Source organism: Cetorhinus maximus, chromosome 3, assembly GCF_964194155.1.
Source record: "Cetorhinus maximus chromosome 3, sCetMax3.hap1.1, whole genome shotgun sequence".
NCBI classification, from domain to species: domain Eukaryota; kingdom Metazoa; phylum Chordata; class Chondrichthyes; order Lamniformes; family Cetorhinidae; genus Cetorhinus; species Cetorhinus maximus.
The window spans coordinates 10,524,798-10,540,858 of record NC_135881.1 but is presented as its reverse complement, the minus strand read 5'-3'; the positions used below and the strand labels follow the sequence as shown (position 1 = coordinate 10,540,858).

At 44.6% G+C, this 16,061-nt stretch overlaps 1 protein-coding gene across 2 annotated transcripts in view; it reads right to left on the bottom strand.

Moving 5' to 3' along the window:
- Positions 1-16,061, bottom strand: part of naprt (nicotinate phosphoribosyltransferase) — a 36,573-nt gene extending 20,512 nt beyond the window's left edge. For both annotated transcript variants that reach the window (XM_078534490.1, XM_078534500.1), the window contains exons 1-3: positions 15,770-16,061; positions 14,230-14,357; positions 2,552-2,634 (exon numbers count right to left, since the gene is read on the bottom strand). In XM_078534490.1, coding sequence (XP_078390616.1) covers positions 2,552-2,634; positions 14,230-14,357; positions 15,770-15,977 — 419 coding nt within the window. In that variant the 5' untranslated portion in view covers positions 15,978-16,061. The remainder of the gene's footprint in view (positions 1-2,551; positions 2,635-14,229; positions 14,358-15,769) is intronic.

Below are 16,061 nucleotides of genomic sequence, written 5' to 3'. Positions count from 1 at the left end.
ATCTTTGGAATTCTCTACCCCAGAGGGTTGTGGATTCTCCATCGTTGAATACATTTGAGGCTGGGATAGACAGACTTTTGGTCCCTCCTGAAATTAAGGGACATGGAGAGTGAGCGGGAAAATGGAGTTGAAGCCCAAGATCAGCCACGATCGTATTGCATGGCAGAACAGGCTCGATGGGCCGAGTGGTCCACTCCTGCTCCTATTTCTTACGTTCTGGATGAGGGACAAGAGGGTGGTCTTCATTACAATGTCACCAAACAGTCCCTCTAAGCGATGCGAGGACACTTCTGCACAACAAATGAAAAGCTTGCATTTACGTAGCACCTTTCAGGACCAACAGACGCCTCAAAGCGCATTACAGCCCATGAAGTTTTATTTTGAAGTGTAGTTAGTGCTGTTGCAAACTCCCTCAAACAGCAATGTGGTCATGATCAGACAATCAGTTTTTTGTGATGTTGATTAAGAGATGAATATGGGCCAGGGCACGGGGGATAACTCCCGTGCTCATCTTCGGAATAGTGTGCTGGGATCTTCTCCATCCACCTGAGAGCAGGTCACACCTGATTTAGCGAGCATTACCCGTATAAATGTTGGTGGAATACAGGTATTAGTCTGTGATGCCGACACGGCCAAAGGAGAAACAGTAGAAGGTGTGGGGGTGACAGGCCTGCAGTTTAATATTGCATCTGAAAGACAACCCCTCTGACAGTGCAGCAATCCCTCAGTACTGCACTGGGATGTCAACTTGATCTTTATGCTCAATCCTGGAGAGTGACTGGAACCTTGTGATCGAGAGGCAAGCGTATTACCAATGGCTGACGCACATCCGGAATTTACCGGACAGAGCAAAAACAGGTTGCAAACATCGAAAAGAAATTTGAGGGAATATCATACGTGAACAGGTGAAAATGTGACTGTGTGAACGTGGCTCTGGAACAGTTCCTACAGATTGGAGGGTAGCTAATGTAACCCCACTATTTAAAAAGAGAGACAGAGAGAAAACAGGGAATTATAGACCAGTCAGCCTGACGTCGGTAGTGGGAAAAATTCTAGAGTCTATTATAAAAGATTTAATAGCTGAGCACGTGGAAAACAGTGGCAGAATCGGACAGAGTCAACATGGATTTACGAAAGGGAAATCATGCTTGACAAATCGACTGGAATTTTTTGAAGATGTAGCTAGTAGAGTTGGTGAGGGGGAACCAGTGGATGTGGTTTATTTGGACTTTCAGAAGGCTTTCGACAAAGTCTCACATAAGAGATTGGCGTGTAAAATTAAAACGCATGGGATTGGGGTTAGTGTATTGAGATGGATAGAAAACTGGTTGGCAGACAGAAAACAAAGAGTAGGAATAAACGGGTCTTTTTCCGAATGGCAGGCAGTGACTAGTGGGGTACCGCAGGGATCGGTGCTGGGACCCCAGCTATTCACAATATATATTAATGATTTAGATGAGGGAACTAAATGTAATATCTCCAAATTTGCAGATGACACAAAGCTGGGTGGGAGGGTGAGCTGTGAGGAGGATGCAGAGATGCTTCAGTGTGATTTGGACAAGCTGAGTGAGTGGGCAAATGCATGGCAGATGCAGTATAATGTGGATAAATGTGAGGTTATCCATTTTGGTAGCAAAAACAGGAAGGCAGATTATTATCTGAATGGCTATAAATTGAGAGAGGGGAATGTGCAACGAGACCTGGGTGTCCTTGTACACCAGTCGCTGAAGGTAAGCATGCAGGTGCAGCAGGCGGTAAAGAAGGCAAATGGTATGTTGGCCTTCATAGCCAGAGGATTGGAGTACAGAAGCAGGGATGTCTTGCTGCAGTTGTACAGAGCCTTGGTGAGACCGCACTTGGAATATTGTGTGCAGTTTTGGTCTCCTTATCTGAGGAAGGAAGTACTTGCTATAGAGGGAGTGCAGCAAAGGTTTACCCGACTGATTCCTGGGATGGCGGGACTGACATATGAGGAGAGATTGAGTCAATTAGGATTATATTCGCTGGAGTTCAGAAGAATGAGGGGGGATCTCATAGAAACCTATAAAATTCTAACAGGACTAGACAGGGTAGATGCAGGAAGGATGTTCCTGATGGTGGGGGAGTCCAAAACTAGGGGTCACAGTCTGAGGATACAGGGTAGACCATTTAGGACTGAGATGAGGAGAAATTTCTTCACCCAGAGAGTGGTGAGCCTGTGGAATTTCGTTACCACAGAAAGTAGTTGAGGTCAAAACATTGTATGTTTTCAAGAAGGAGTTAGATATAGCTCTTGGGGCGAAAGGGATCAAAGGATATGGGGAGAAAGCGGGAACAAGCTATTGAGTTGGATGATCAGCCATGATCATAATGAATGGCGGAGCAGGCTCGAAGGGCCAAATGGCCTACTCCTGCTCCTAGTTTCTGTTTCTATGATCTCATGAGCATGTAACCATGCAATCATGTGACCGTGTGAACACGTGATCATGTGAACATATCCCAGAGAGTTCATAAACAACTGGAGAGAAAACAGGAGAATAAAATGCCAATTAAACAAGTGGTGGTCTCTGACCTGGCATAGTTCACCAAAGTGAGCAGTGTGGTCTCGAGAATCTGAACAATAGCCAGAGGCCCCTCAACTTCCAACAAAGCGACCTGGAAAGAGAGATTCACATAACACACTGACTGACAGAGAGAGATTCAAACATTAACACCCAACACACTGACTGAGAGAGAGATTTACACATTAACACCCAACACACTGACTGAGAGAGAGATTTACACATTAACACCCGACACTGACTGAGAGAGAGATTCACACATTAACACCCAACACTGACTGAGAGAGAGATTTACACATTAACACCCAACACACTGACTGACAGAGAGAGATTCAAACATTAACAACCAACACACTGACTGACAGAGAGAGATTCAAACATTAACACCCAACACACTGACTGACAGAGAGAGATTCAAACATTAACACCCAACACACAGACTGAGAGTGAGATTCACACATTAACACCCGACACTGACTGAGAGAGAGATTTACACATTAACACCCAACACACTGACTGACGGAGAGAGATTCAAACATTAATACCCAACACGCTGACTGAGAGTGAAATTCAAACATTAATACCCAACACACTGACTGAGAGTGAAATTCAAACATTAACACCCAACACACTGACTGAGAGAGAGATTTACACATTAACACCCGACACTGACTGACAGAGAGATTCACACATTAACACCCGACACTGACTGAGAGAGAGATTTACACATTAACACCCAACACACAGACTGAGAGAGATTCACACATTAACACCCAACACACTGATTGAGAGTGAAATTCAAACATTAACACCCAACACACTGACTGAGAGAGAGATTTACACATTAACACCCGACACTGACTGAGAGATTCACACATTAACACCCGACACTGACTGAGAGAGAGATTTACACATTAACACCCAACACACTGACTGAGAGAGATTCACACATTAACACCCAACACACTGATTGAGAGTGAAATTCAAACATTAACACCCAACACACTGACTGAGAGAGAGATTTACACATTAACACCCGACACTGACTGAGAGAGAGATTCACACATTAACACCCGACACTGACTGAGAGAGATTCACACATTAACACCCGACACTGACTGAGAGAGAGATTTACACATTAACACCTGACACTGACTGAGAGAGAGATTTACACATTAACACCCAACACACTGACTGACGGAGAGAGATTCAAACATTAATACCCAACACACTGACTGAGAGTGAAATTCAAACATTAATACCCAACACACTGACTGAGAGTGAAATTCAAACATTAACACCCAACACACTGACTGAGAGAGAGATTTACACATTAACACCCGACACTGACTGAGAGAGAGAGATTCACACATTAACACCCAACACACTGACTGAGAGAGATTGACACATTAACACCCAACACACTGACTGAGAGTGAAATTCAAACATTAACACCCAACACACTGACTGAGAGAGAGATTTACACATTAACACCCGACACTGACTGAGGGAGAGAGATTCACACATTAACACCCGACACTGACTGAGAGTGAGATTCACACATTAACACCCAACACATTGACTGAGAGAGATTCACACATTAACACCCAACACACTGATTGAGAATGAAATTCAAACATTAACACCCAACACACTGACTGAGAGAGAGATTTACACATTAACACCCGACACTGACTGAGAGATTCACACATTAACACCCGACACTGACTGAGAGAGAGATTTACACATTAACACCCTACACACTGACTGAGAGAGATTCACACATTAACACCCAACACACTGATTGAGAGTGAAATTCAAACATTAACACCCAACACACTGACTGAGAGAGAGATTTACACATTAACACCCGACACTGACTGAGAGAGAGATTCACACATTAACACCCGACACTGACTGAGAGAGATTCACACATTAACACCCGACACTGACTGAGAGATTCACACATTAACACCCGACACTGACTGAGAGAGAGATTTACACATTAACACCTGACACTGACTGAGAGAGAGATTTACACATTAACACCCAACACACTGACTGAGAGAGAGATTTACACATTAACACCCAACACACTGACTGAGAGTGAGATTCACACATTAACACCCAACACACTGACTGACGGAGAGAGATTCAAACATTAATACCCAACACACTGACTGAGAGTGAAATTCAAACATCAATACCCAACACACTGACTGAGAGTGAAATTCAAACATTAACACCCAACACACTGACTGAGAGAGAGATTTACACATTAACACCCGACACTGACTGAGAGAGAGAGATTCACACATTAACACCCAACACACTGACTGAGAGAGATTGACACATTAACACCCAACACACTGACTGAGAGTGAAATTCAAACATTAACACCCAACACACTGACTGAGAGAGAGATTTACACATTAACACCCGACACTGACTGAGGGAGAGAGATTCACACATTAACACCCGACACTGACTGAGAGTGAGATTCACACATTAACACCCAACACATTGACTGAGAGAGATTCACACATTAACACCCAACACACTGATTGAGAATGAAATTCAAACATTAACACCCAACACACTGACTGAGAGAGAGATTTACACATTAACACCCGACACTGACTGAGAGAGAGATTTACACATTAACACCCGACACTGACTGAGAGAGAGATTCACACATTAACACCCGACACTGACTGAGAGAGAGATTTACACATTAACACCCAACACACTGACTGAGAGTGAGATTCACACATCAACACCCAACACACTGACTGAGAGTGAGATTCAAACATTAACACCCGACACACTGACTGATGGAGAGAGATTCAAACATTAATACCCAACACACTGACTGAGAGTGAAATTCAAACATTAATACCCAACACACTGACTGAGAGTGAGACTCAAACATTAACACCCAACACACTGACGGAGAGAGATTCAAACATTAATAACCAACACACTGACTGAGAGTGAGATTCAAACATTAACACCCAACACACTGACTGAGAGTGAAATTCAAACATTAACACCCAACACACTGACTGAGAGTGAAATTCAAACATTAACAGCCAACACGCTGATTGACTTAGAGAGAGAGATTTACACATTAACAGCTGACACATTCACTGAAAGAGATTCACACATTAACACCCAACACACTGACTGACAGAGAGAGATTCAAACATTAACACCCGACACACAGATGGAGAGAGATTCACACATCAACACCCAACACACTGACTGACAGAGAGAGATTCACACATTAACACACGACACACTGACTGACAGAGAGAGATTCAAACATTAACACCCGACACACAGATGGAGAGAGATTCACACATCAACACCCAACACACTGACTGACAGAGAGAGATTCACACATCAACACACGACACACTGGCTGACTGAGAGAGATTCACATATTAACACATGACACACTGGCTGACTGAGAGAGATTCACACATTAACACATGACACACTGGCTGGCTGAGTGAGATTCACACATCAACACACGACACACTGGCTGACTGAGAGAGATTCACAGATTAATACCTAACACACTGACTGACTGAGAGAGATTCACACATTAACACACGACACACTGACTGACTGAGAGAGATTCACATATTAACACACGACACACTGACTGACTGAGAGAGATTCACATATTAATACCCAACACACTGACTGACTGAGAGAGATTCACATATTAATACCCAACACACTGACTGACTGAGAGAGATTCACACAATAACACACTACGATCTGACAAACACACAGAGATCTGGGTGAGTGTGTGGATTTTATTTAAAACAGAGAGTGGGTGAGTGTGTGGATTTTATTTAAAACAGAGAGTGGGTGAGTGTGTGGATTTTATTTAAAACAGAGAGTGGGTGAGTGTGTGGATTTTATTTAAAACAGAGAGTGGGTGAGTGTGTGGATTTTATTTAAAACAGAGAGTGGGTGAGTGTGTGGAGTTTATTTCAAACAGAGAGTGGGTGAGTGTGTGGATTTTATTTAAAACAGAGAGTGGGTGAGTGTGTGGATTTTATTTAAAACAGAGAGTGGGTGAGTGTGTGGATTTTATTTAAAACAGAGAGTGGGTGAGTGTGTGGATTTTATTTAAAACAGAGAGTGGGTGAGCGTGTGGATTTTATTTAAAACAGAGAGTGGGTGATTGTGTGGACTTTATTTAAAACAGAGAGTGGGTGAGTGTGTGGATTTTATTTAAAACAGAGAGTGGGTGAGTGTGTGGATTTTATTTAAAACAGAAAGCGGGTGAGTGTGTGGATTTTATTTAAAACAGAGAGTGGGTGAGTGTGTGGATTTTATTTAAAACAAAGCGGGGAGATGTCATTTAAAAAGAGGGTGGAGAGCAGCTGATTGGTGAAAGCAAAATACTGCGGATGCTGGAAATCTGAAATAAAAACAAAAATTGCTGGAAAAACTCAGGTCTGACAGCATCTGTGGAGAGAAAGACAGTTACTGTTGAGTCCAGATCACTCTTCTTCAGAGCTAAAGAGAAGTAGAAATGTGGTGAAATATATACTGTTTAAGGGGGTGGGACAGATGAAGTTGGATAGAGGGCTAGTGATAGGTGGAGGCAAAGGAGATTTGCAAAAGACGTCACAACCAAAAGGAGAAAGGTGTGTTGACGGTGGTGATACTGGCTAAAGGATGTGCTAATGGTGACATTAAGAGTAGAAAGCAGGATAAGCAAGTGACAGATGGCCCGAGTCGGGGTGGGGTGGGGGGAGGGGATGGTGTGGGGGAAAAAGATCGAAATAGCCTAAAAGGTGGGGATAAAACAATGAATGGAAATAAATTTTTTAAATAATAATAAAAATGGGTGGGGAAAAAAGTACATATAAAAATTAAAATGAAAATATAAATATTTGAAAAAAAGGGGATCAAAAAGGGGTGAGGTTGGAGGAGAGAGTTCATGATCTGAAGTTGTTGAACTCTATGTTAAGTCCGGAAGGCTGTAAAGTACCTAGTCGGAAGATGAGGTGCTGTTCCTCCAGTTTGCGTTGAGCTTCACTGGAACATAGCAGAAGGCCAAGGATGGACATGTGGGCATGAGAGCAGGATACGCCATCCTGGCAATGCTTGAAATGGCAAGTGACAAGAAGGTCTGGGTCATGCTTGCGGGCAGACCGAAGGTGTTCTGTAAAGCGGTCACCCAGTCTGCGTTTGGTCTCTCCAATGTAGAGGAGACCGCATTGGGAGCAGCGAATGCAGTAGACTAAATTGAGGGAAGTGCAAGTGAAATGCTGCTTCACTTGAAAGGGGTGTTTGGGCCCTTGGGCGGTGAGGAGGGGGGAAGTAAAGGGGCAGGTGTTGCACCTTCTGCGATTGCATGGGAAGGTGCCATGGGAGGTCAAGCCATTGTTTCCAGGACTGTCACTGACCTAATTTCCTCTGGAGATCTTCCCTCCACAGCTTCCAATCTCATAGTCTCTCAACCTCGGACAGCCCGCTTCTACCTCCTTCCCAAAATCCACAAACAGGACTGTCCCGGTAGACCGACCGTGTCAGCCTGTTCCTGCCCCACTGAACTCATTTCTTCCTATCTTGACTCCATTCTCTCTCCCCTTGTCCAGTCTCTTCCCACCTACATCTGCGATTCCTCTGATGCCCTACATCATATCAAGAATTTCCAGTTCCCTGGCCCCAACCATCTCCTCTTCACCATGGACGTCCAATCCCTCTACACCTCCATCCCCCACCAGGATGGTCTGATGGCTCTCCGCTTCTTCCTTGAACAGAGGCTTGAACAATCCCCATCCACCACTACTCTCCTCCATCTGGCTGAACTTGTTCTCTCACTGAACAATTTCTCCTTAAACTCGTCTCATTTCCTCCAAATAAAAGGTGTGGCTATGGGTACCCGCATGGGCCCCAGTTATGCCTGTCTTTTTATGGGGTATGTGGAACATTCCTTGTTCCAGTCCTCCTCAGGTCCCCTCCCACAACTCTTTCTCCGGTACATCGATGACTGTTTCGGTGCTGCTTCATGCTCTCGTCTGGACCTGGAAAAATGTATTAATTTTACTTCCAATTTCCACCCCTCCATCATTTTCACATGGTCCATCACTGACATTTCCCTTCCCTTCCTTGACCTCTCTGTCTCAATTTCTGGTGATAGACTGTCCACCAATATTCATTACAAGCCCACCAACTCCCACAGCTACCTCGACTACAACTCCGCACACCCCGCTTCCTGTACGGACTCCATCCCATTCTCTCAGTTCCTTCACCTCCGTCGCATCTGTCCCGATGATGCCACTTTCCAAAACAGTGTATCTGGCATGTCTTCCTTCTTCCTTAACCAAGGTTTCCCACCCACGGTGGTTGACAGGACCCTCAACCGTGTCCGACCCATCTCCTGTGCCTCTGCCCTCGCACCTTCCTCTCCCTCCCTGAACCATGATAGGGTCCCCCTTGTCCTCACTTTTCACCCCACCAGCCTCTGCATTCAAAGGATCATCCTCCGCCATTTCTGCCAACTCCAGCATGATGCCACCACCAAACACGTCTTCCCTTCATCCCCCTGTCTGCATTCTGTAGGGACCGTTCCCCCCGGGAGACCCTGGTCCACTCCTCCATCACCCCCTACTCCTCAACCCCCTCCTACGGCACCTTCCCATGCAATTGCAGAAGGTACAACATCTGCCCCTTTACTTCCCCCCTCCTCACAGTCCAAGGGCCCAAACACTCCTTTCAAGTGAAGCAGCATTTCACTTGCACTTCCCTCAATTTAGTCTACTGCATTCGTTGCTCCCAATGTGGTCTCATCTACATTGGAGAGACCAAACGCAGACTGGGTGACCACTTTGCAGAACACCTTTGGTCTGTCCGCAAGCATGACCCAGACCTTCCTGTCGCTTGCCATTTCAACACTCCACCCTGCTCTCATGCCCACATGTCCGTCCTTGGCTTGCTGCATTGTTCCAGTGAAGCTCAACGCAAACTGGAGAAACAGCACCTCATCTTCCGACTAGACACTTTACAGCCTTCCGGACTGAATATGAGTTCAAGAACTTCAGATCATGAACTCTCTCCTCCATTCTCATCCCTTTTTGATTCCCTTTTTTCAAATATGTATTTTTTCATTTTAATTTTTATATATACATTTTTTCCCACCCTTTTCTATTATTATTTTAAACATTTGTTTCCATTCATTGTTTTATCCCCAGCTTTTGGCCTATTTCGACCTTTTCTCCCACACCATCCCCTCCCCCCACCCCACCCCACCCCCACTAGGACCATCCGTCACTTGCTCATCCTGTTTTCTACTCTTAATGTCACATTAGCATCTCCTTTAGCCAGTATCACCACCATCAACACCCCTTCGACCTTTCGTTTGTGACATCTTTTGCAAGCTGATTGGTGAGTTGGATAGGTGAGTATTTCTAGTCTTTAGATTAAAATTAAGGTCTATGGTTAGTGTTTAGATCTCTAGCCTTTATTTTCTCTTTCTTAAAAATAGCTTGTTAAGTATAAGATCGATACTGATGTAAATAATTAATTTCAGTAAAGTGTAAAAAGCAGGGATACTAGAGTAATTAATTAATAAATTAAATAAAATACGATAGCGCTGGCAGGATGGGTGATGTGTTGCTGCTACAGCATGTGGGAGCTGCTGGACACCAAGGTGATCTGGAGTGAACACATCTGTAGTAAGCGTTTGCAGCTCGAGGAACTTCGGATCCGAGCTGAGGAGCTGGAGTCCGAGCTGCAGACATTGCGCCACATCAGGGAGAGGGAAAGTTACCTGGACACTTTGTTCCAGGAGACGGTCACACCCGACAGGTTAGATAATTCGAAGTTGGTCTGTGATCAGGGACAGGAGGGTGTGACTGCAGGTGAGGCAGATATGGGGACCGGGGGTAGCGTTCAAGGAGCCTCAGCCCCTAAAATTGTCCAACAGTAACGGGGTTCTTGCAAGCTGTATCGACGAGAGCGGTGACTGCAGGGAGGATGAGTGAACTGACCACAGCACCGTGGTACGGGGAGCCATTCAAGTGGGGGGAAGAAATGGGAACTTAGTAATGTTAGGGGCCAGTATAATTAGGGGCAGATATACTGTTCTCTGCAGCAATAAGTGTGAGCCCTGAAGGCTGTGTTGCCTGCCTGGTGCCAGGGTTAAGGACATCTCCTCAGGGTTGGAGAGGAACTTGGAGTGGGAGGGGAGAGATCCAGTTGTCGTCACCCATGTTGGTACTAACGACACTCAGGACAAGAAAGGAGGTTTTACTGAAAGAATTTGAACAGTTAGGAGCTAAATTAAAAAGCAGAGCCTCCTTGGTAATAATCTCAGGATTGCTACCTGAACCATGGGCAAACTGGCATAGGGTAAATAAAATCAAGGAGTTAAATATGTGGCTCAGAGATTGGTGTGGGAGGAATGGGTTTCAGTTCGTGGGGCACTGGCACCAGTGCTGGGGTAGAAGGGAGCTGTTGTGGTGGGATGGGCTTCACTTGAACAGTGTCCTGGCGAATCGAATAACTAGGGTTATAGAGGGGGTTTTAAACTAAATAGAGGGGGTGAGTGTTCTGGAGGTTCCTAAGTAGGCTTACAAAGCAAACGGATATGACGGCATTGCAGGGCAGCTACTTAGGTAATGATACCCAGAGTGTAACAGGAAGGGACAGAATGTACAAACATTAAAAAAAGCAGCAAATAGGGTCAAAGGGGGAAAAATGGTAAAAAGGCACAATTAATGGCTCTTTACTTCAATACATGTAGTATTTGGAACAAAATAAATGAATTAACTGCACAAATAGAGATTAATGGGTATGATCTTATAGCCATTTTGGAGACATGGTTACAAGGAGATCAAAGCTGGGAACTAAATATTCAGGGGTATGTAACTTTTCGAAAGGACAGGCAGGAAGGAATGGGTGGTGGGGTAGCTTTGTTAGTACGAGATGGAATAAGTACAATAGCAAGAAATGATCTTGCATCGGAAGATGTAGAATCCATATGGGTGGAGGCAAGAAGAACTGGTGGGAGTAGTCTATAGGCCCCCTAACAGTAGCTATGCTGTCAGACAGAAGATAAATCAGGAGATAATGAGGGCATGTAAAAAAGGCAGTATATTAATCATGGGTGACTTTAATCTCCATGCAGATTGGGAAAATCAAATTGGCAGAGGTAGCCACGAGCAAGAATTCATAGAGTGTATTTGGGACAGTTTCCTAGAACAATATGTTGTGGATCTAACTAGGAATCAGGCTATTTTGGATCTGGTAATGTGTAATGAGGCAGGTTTAATAAATGATCTCAGGGTAAAAGATCCCCTAGGAAACTGACCACAACATGGTAGAATTTAGCATTCAGTTTGAGAGTGAGAAACTTAGTTCGGAAACATCTGTGCTAAACTTAAATAAGGGTAATTACAAAGGAATGAGGGCAGAGTTGGCTGGAGTGGACTGGGAAAGGAGTTTAGCAGAAGAGACAGTTGATGAACAATGACAGATGTTTAAGAAAATAGTTCATGACTCACAACAAAGATATATCCCAGTGAGGAAGAAAGATTGTAGGAAGGGAATAAACCAGCCATGGTTAACCAAAGAAGCCAAGGATGTATCAAAGTGAAAGAAAAAACATAGAATGTGACAAAGCTTAGTGGTAAGCCAGAGGAAACTTTGAGGGTAAACTAGCAAGTAATATAAAAACAGACAGTAAGAGCTTCTTTAAATATATAAAAAGGAAGAGAGAGACCAAAGTCAATATAGGCCCCTTAGAGAATGAGGAAATAATGGGGAACTAGGAAATGGCAGAGGAGCTGAATAAATACTTTGCATCAGTCTTCATGGTAGAAGACACTAATAGCATTCCAAAAATACTAAATAATCATGGGGCAAAAGGGGGAAGGAAATAAATACAATAACTATCACTAGAGAAAAAGTATTAGGGAAACTAATGGGGTTAAAGGCCGATAAGTCCCCTGGACCTGATGGGTTGCATCCTAGGGTATTAAAGGAAATAGCTGCAGAGATAGTGGATGCACAGGTAGTAATCTTCCAAGAATCCTTAGATTCTGGAAAAGTCCCAGAGGATTGGAAATCTGTCAATGTAACACCCTTATTCAAAAAGGGAGGGAGACAAAAAACAGGTAACTATAGGCCAGTCAGCTTAACATCTGTCATTGGGAAAATGTTGGACTCTATTATAAAGGATGTAACAGCAGAACATTTAAAAATACATAATCTAGTCAAGCAGAGTCAGCATGGCTTCATGAAGGGGAAATCATGCCTGACAAATTTATTAGAATCCTTTGAGGAGGTAGCAAGCAGGATAAAGGGGAACCAGTAGATGTGATATATTTGGATTTCCAAAAGGCGTTCGATAAGGTACCACACATAAGGCTACTTAATAAGGTAAGAGCCCATGGTGTTGGGGGTAACATATTAGCATGGATAGAGGACTGGCTAACTAATAGAAGACAGAGAGTTGGGATACGGGGGGCATTTTGGGATAGCAACCTGTAACTAGTGGAGAACTGCAGGAATCAGTGCTGGGGCCACAATTATTTACAATATATATTAATGACTTGGATGAGGGAAATGAATGTGCTATCGCCAAGTTTGCAGATGAACATGAAGGCAAGTGGTGAGGATGACACAAAGAGTCTACAGAGGGATATAGATAGGTTAAGTGAGTGGGCAAAAAAGGAACCGAAGGAATGTAATGTGGGAAAGTGTGAGGTTATGCACTTTGGCAGGAAGAATAGAGGAGCTGAACATTATTTAAATGGAGAAAGACTGAAGAAAGCTGCAGCACAGAGGGATTTGGGGGTCCTCGTGCATGAATCACAAAAAGCTAACATACAAGTTCAGCCGGTAATAGGGAAGGCAAATGGAATGTTGGGCTTTATTTCAAAGGGAATGGAGTATAAAAATAGGGGCGTCTTGCTAAAGCTATACAAGGCACTAGTTTGACCACACCTAGAATACTGTGAACAGTTTTGGTCCCCCTATCTAAGGAAAGATATATTGGCATTGGAGGCAGTCCAGAGAAGGTTCACTAGGTTGATCCTGGGTGTGGGGGGATTTTCTTATGAGGAGAGGTTGAGTAGGTTGGGTCTGTACTCATTGGAGTTTAGAGGAATGAGAGGCGACCTTATTGAAACATTTAAGATTCTTAGGGGGCTTGACAGGGTAGATGCTGAGAGGTTGTTTCTCCTTTTGGGAGAGTCTAGGACCAGAGGCATAATCTCAGAGTAAGGAGCTGCCCACTTAGAACAGAGATGAGGAGGAATTTCTCCTCTCAGAGGGTAGTCAATCTGTGGAATTGTTTACCACAGAGGGCTGTAGAGGCTGGGTCGTTAAGTATATTCAAGGCTGAGACAGACAGATTTTTAATCAGTTAGGGAATCAAGGATTATGAGGAAAAGGCAGGAAAGTGGGGTTGAGGATTATCAGATCAGCCATGATCTCGTTGAATGGTGAGGCAGGCTCGATGGGCCGAATAGCCTACTTCTGCTCCTACGTCTTATGGTTTTATTGACGCACATACACATGCACACTCATATATACACAGATACACACACACAGACTGGAGCAGACAGGGCAACAGCGACACAGATACTGGGACACTCTGTGACAGTGAATCGAGTGGCAGGCAGGGTATTGGTTGTTTTTCACCTTCCAGTACCTTTGGAAAGACGACCGATCCCTCGGGCATGGCTCTCAGGGTGACTGTTGACGTGTTGATGTTGCGCAGGTAATCGTAAAAACTTTGTTCTGTTGTCGGGGGGAGCACAGACTGCAGATACTTGACATCTGCGGCAAGGAGCAGAAAATGTCACCAGTTTGCATTGTGTGTCAGGTGGTCAATCCTGACTGAGGGTCAACTCAGGAGTTGATCAGTTCCCCAGAGAGCAGGCTGGAAACTAGCATTCACGAGCCCTGCCCACACATTTAATCCCAGCATTGCAAGGTCAGTCCCCATTAACTAAGGTTCACCAAGTGGCCTGGTGATAACTAACCAGCTTGTCCAATCTATAATCACCGATAGAGTTAGGAACATTGGAACATGCATCCCCTTGACCCCATCCAGCCACTCAATTAGCTCATGACTGACCTGTAGCTTAACCATCATTTACCCATCTTGGCTCCATATCCTTTGCCCAATAAAAATCTATCGGTAGCAAAAACAGATGGAAATACTGAGTTCACAATTGAGATCAATGACCTTTCATCAGAACTGGAAAAAGGGATGTAACAGGTTTTAAGAAAGTAGTTAGGGAGCACTGAGGAAATATAAGGGGTTGGGGGGTGCTAGGGAAAGCTGGGGGCTGGGGGCAACAAAAGGGGAAAGGTCTTCGATAGGGTAGAAGGCAGGAGAAATTAAATGACAAGAAGGGGCAATGGTGGAAGGCAAAAGGTGGTGGTGATGGGGCAAGGAAAGAAACGAAGGGTGTGTCTAAAGGAGGTGTGAATGGGAAATAACAGGGATATCACCCACCAGCTGCCGTCCAGAAAAAATGGGGGGGTTGAGAGTACGGTCTGATATCGGTGAACTCAATGTTGAGCCTGGAAGGCTGTGAGGCGCCTTATCGAAAGGTGAGGTGTGGTTCCTCGAGCTCACGTTGAGCTTCATGGGAACAGTGTGGGATTTGTGCAGAGAGTTAAAATTACAGACAACCTGAAGCTTGCGGGGGTGGGGGTGGGGGGTGGGTCACACTTGCGGACTGAACGGAGGCGTTCAGCAAAGCAGTCACAGAATTGTTACAGCGCAGAAGGAGGCCGTTCGGCCCATTGTGTCTGTGCCGGCTCTCCGAGGGAACAATTCGTCTTAGTGCCGCTCCCCTGCCTTCTCCCCATAACGCTGCACATTCTTCCTTTGTCCTAATAAGTGACGATATAAAGCGTTTGGCAAAATGTCCCTCTTTTTTCAGGAGGAAGCAAAGGGCTGTGAATCTTTGGAATTTAGCATCTCAGAGAGCAGTGGCTGTATCCATCATCGACTGTATTCAAGACAGAGATTGATAGATTTTTTGGTTGCTGAGGGATAGTGGGGGTAGGAGGAGCTGAGGTGGAAGATCAGCCATGATCGTATTGAATGGCAGAGCAGGCTCGACGGGCCGAATGGCCTCCTCCTGCTCCTATCTCTAATTCTTATCCTATTGTGAAACCTTTGATCCCTCATGTCCTCGCACAGGAAAGAGTTTAATGAAGTTTAAAATATTTACCTTCCTCAGTTAGCTGGAATTTTGAGAGAAACAGCAGACAATCCTGGAGACCAGCGAAAATGGTGAACTCCCCCCCCAGGGGATTTTCTCTGAAGTATAACTCGAACACAGCGTTTGTCTCCTCTTTCCCACATTTCCAATATCCGTAGGCCATAGTGAACTGATAGAAATCAGTGAGTAGAGGCTGGACTGTGCAGTCTCGCAACATCTTTGTGGCTGACTGTGAACTTGGAGAGACCAGGCACTGTGTTTGCAGCTTCACTCTGCACTGCACTCAGTAACTCACTCTCAC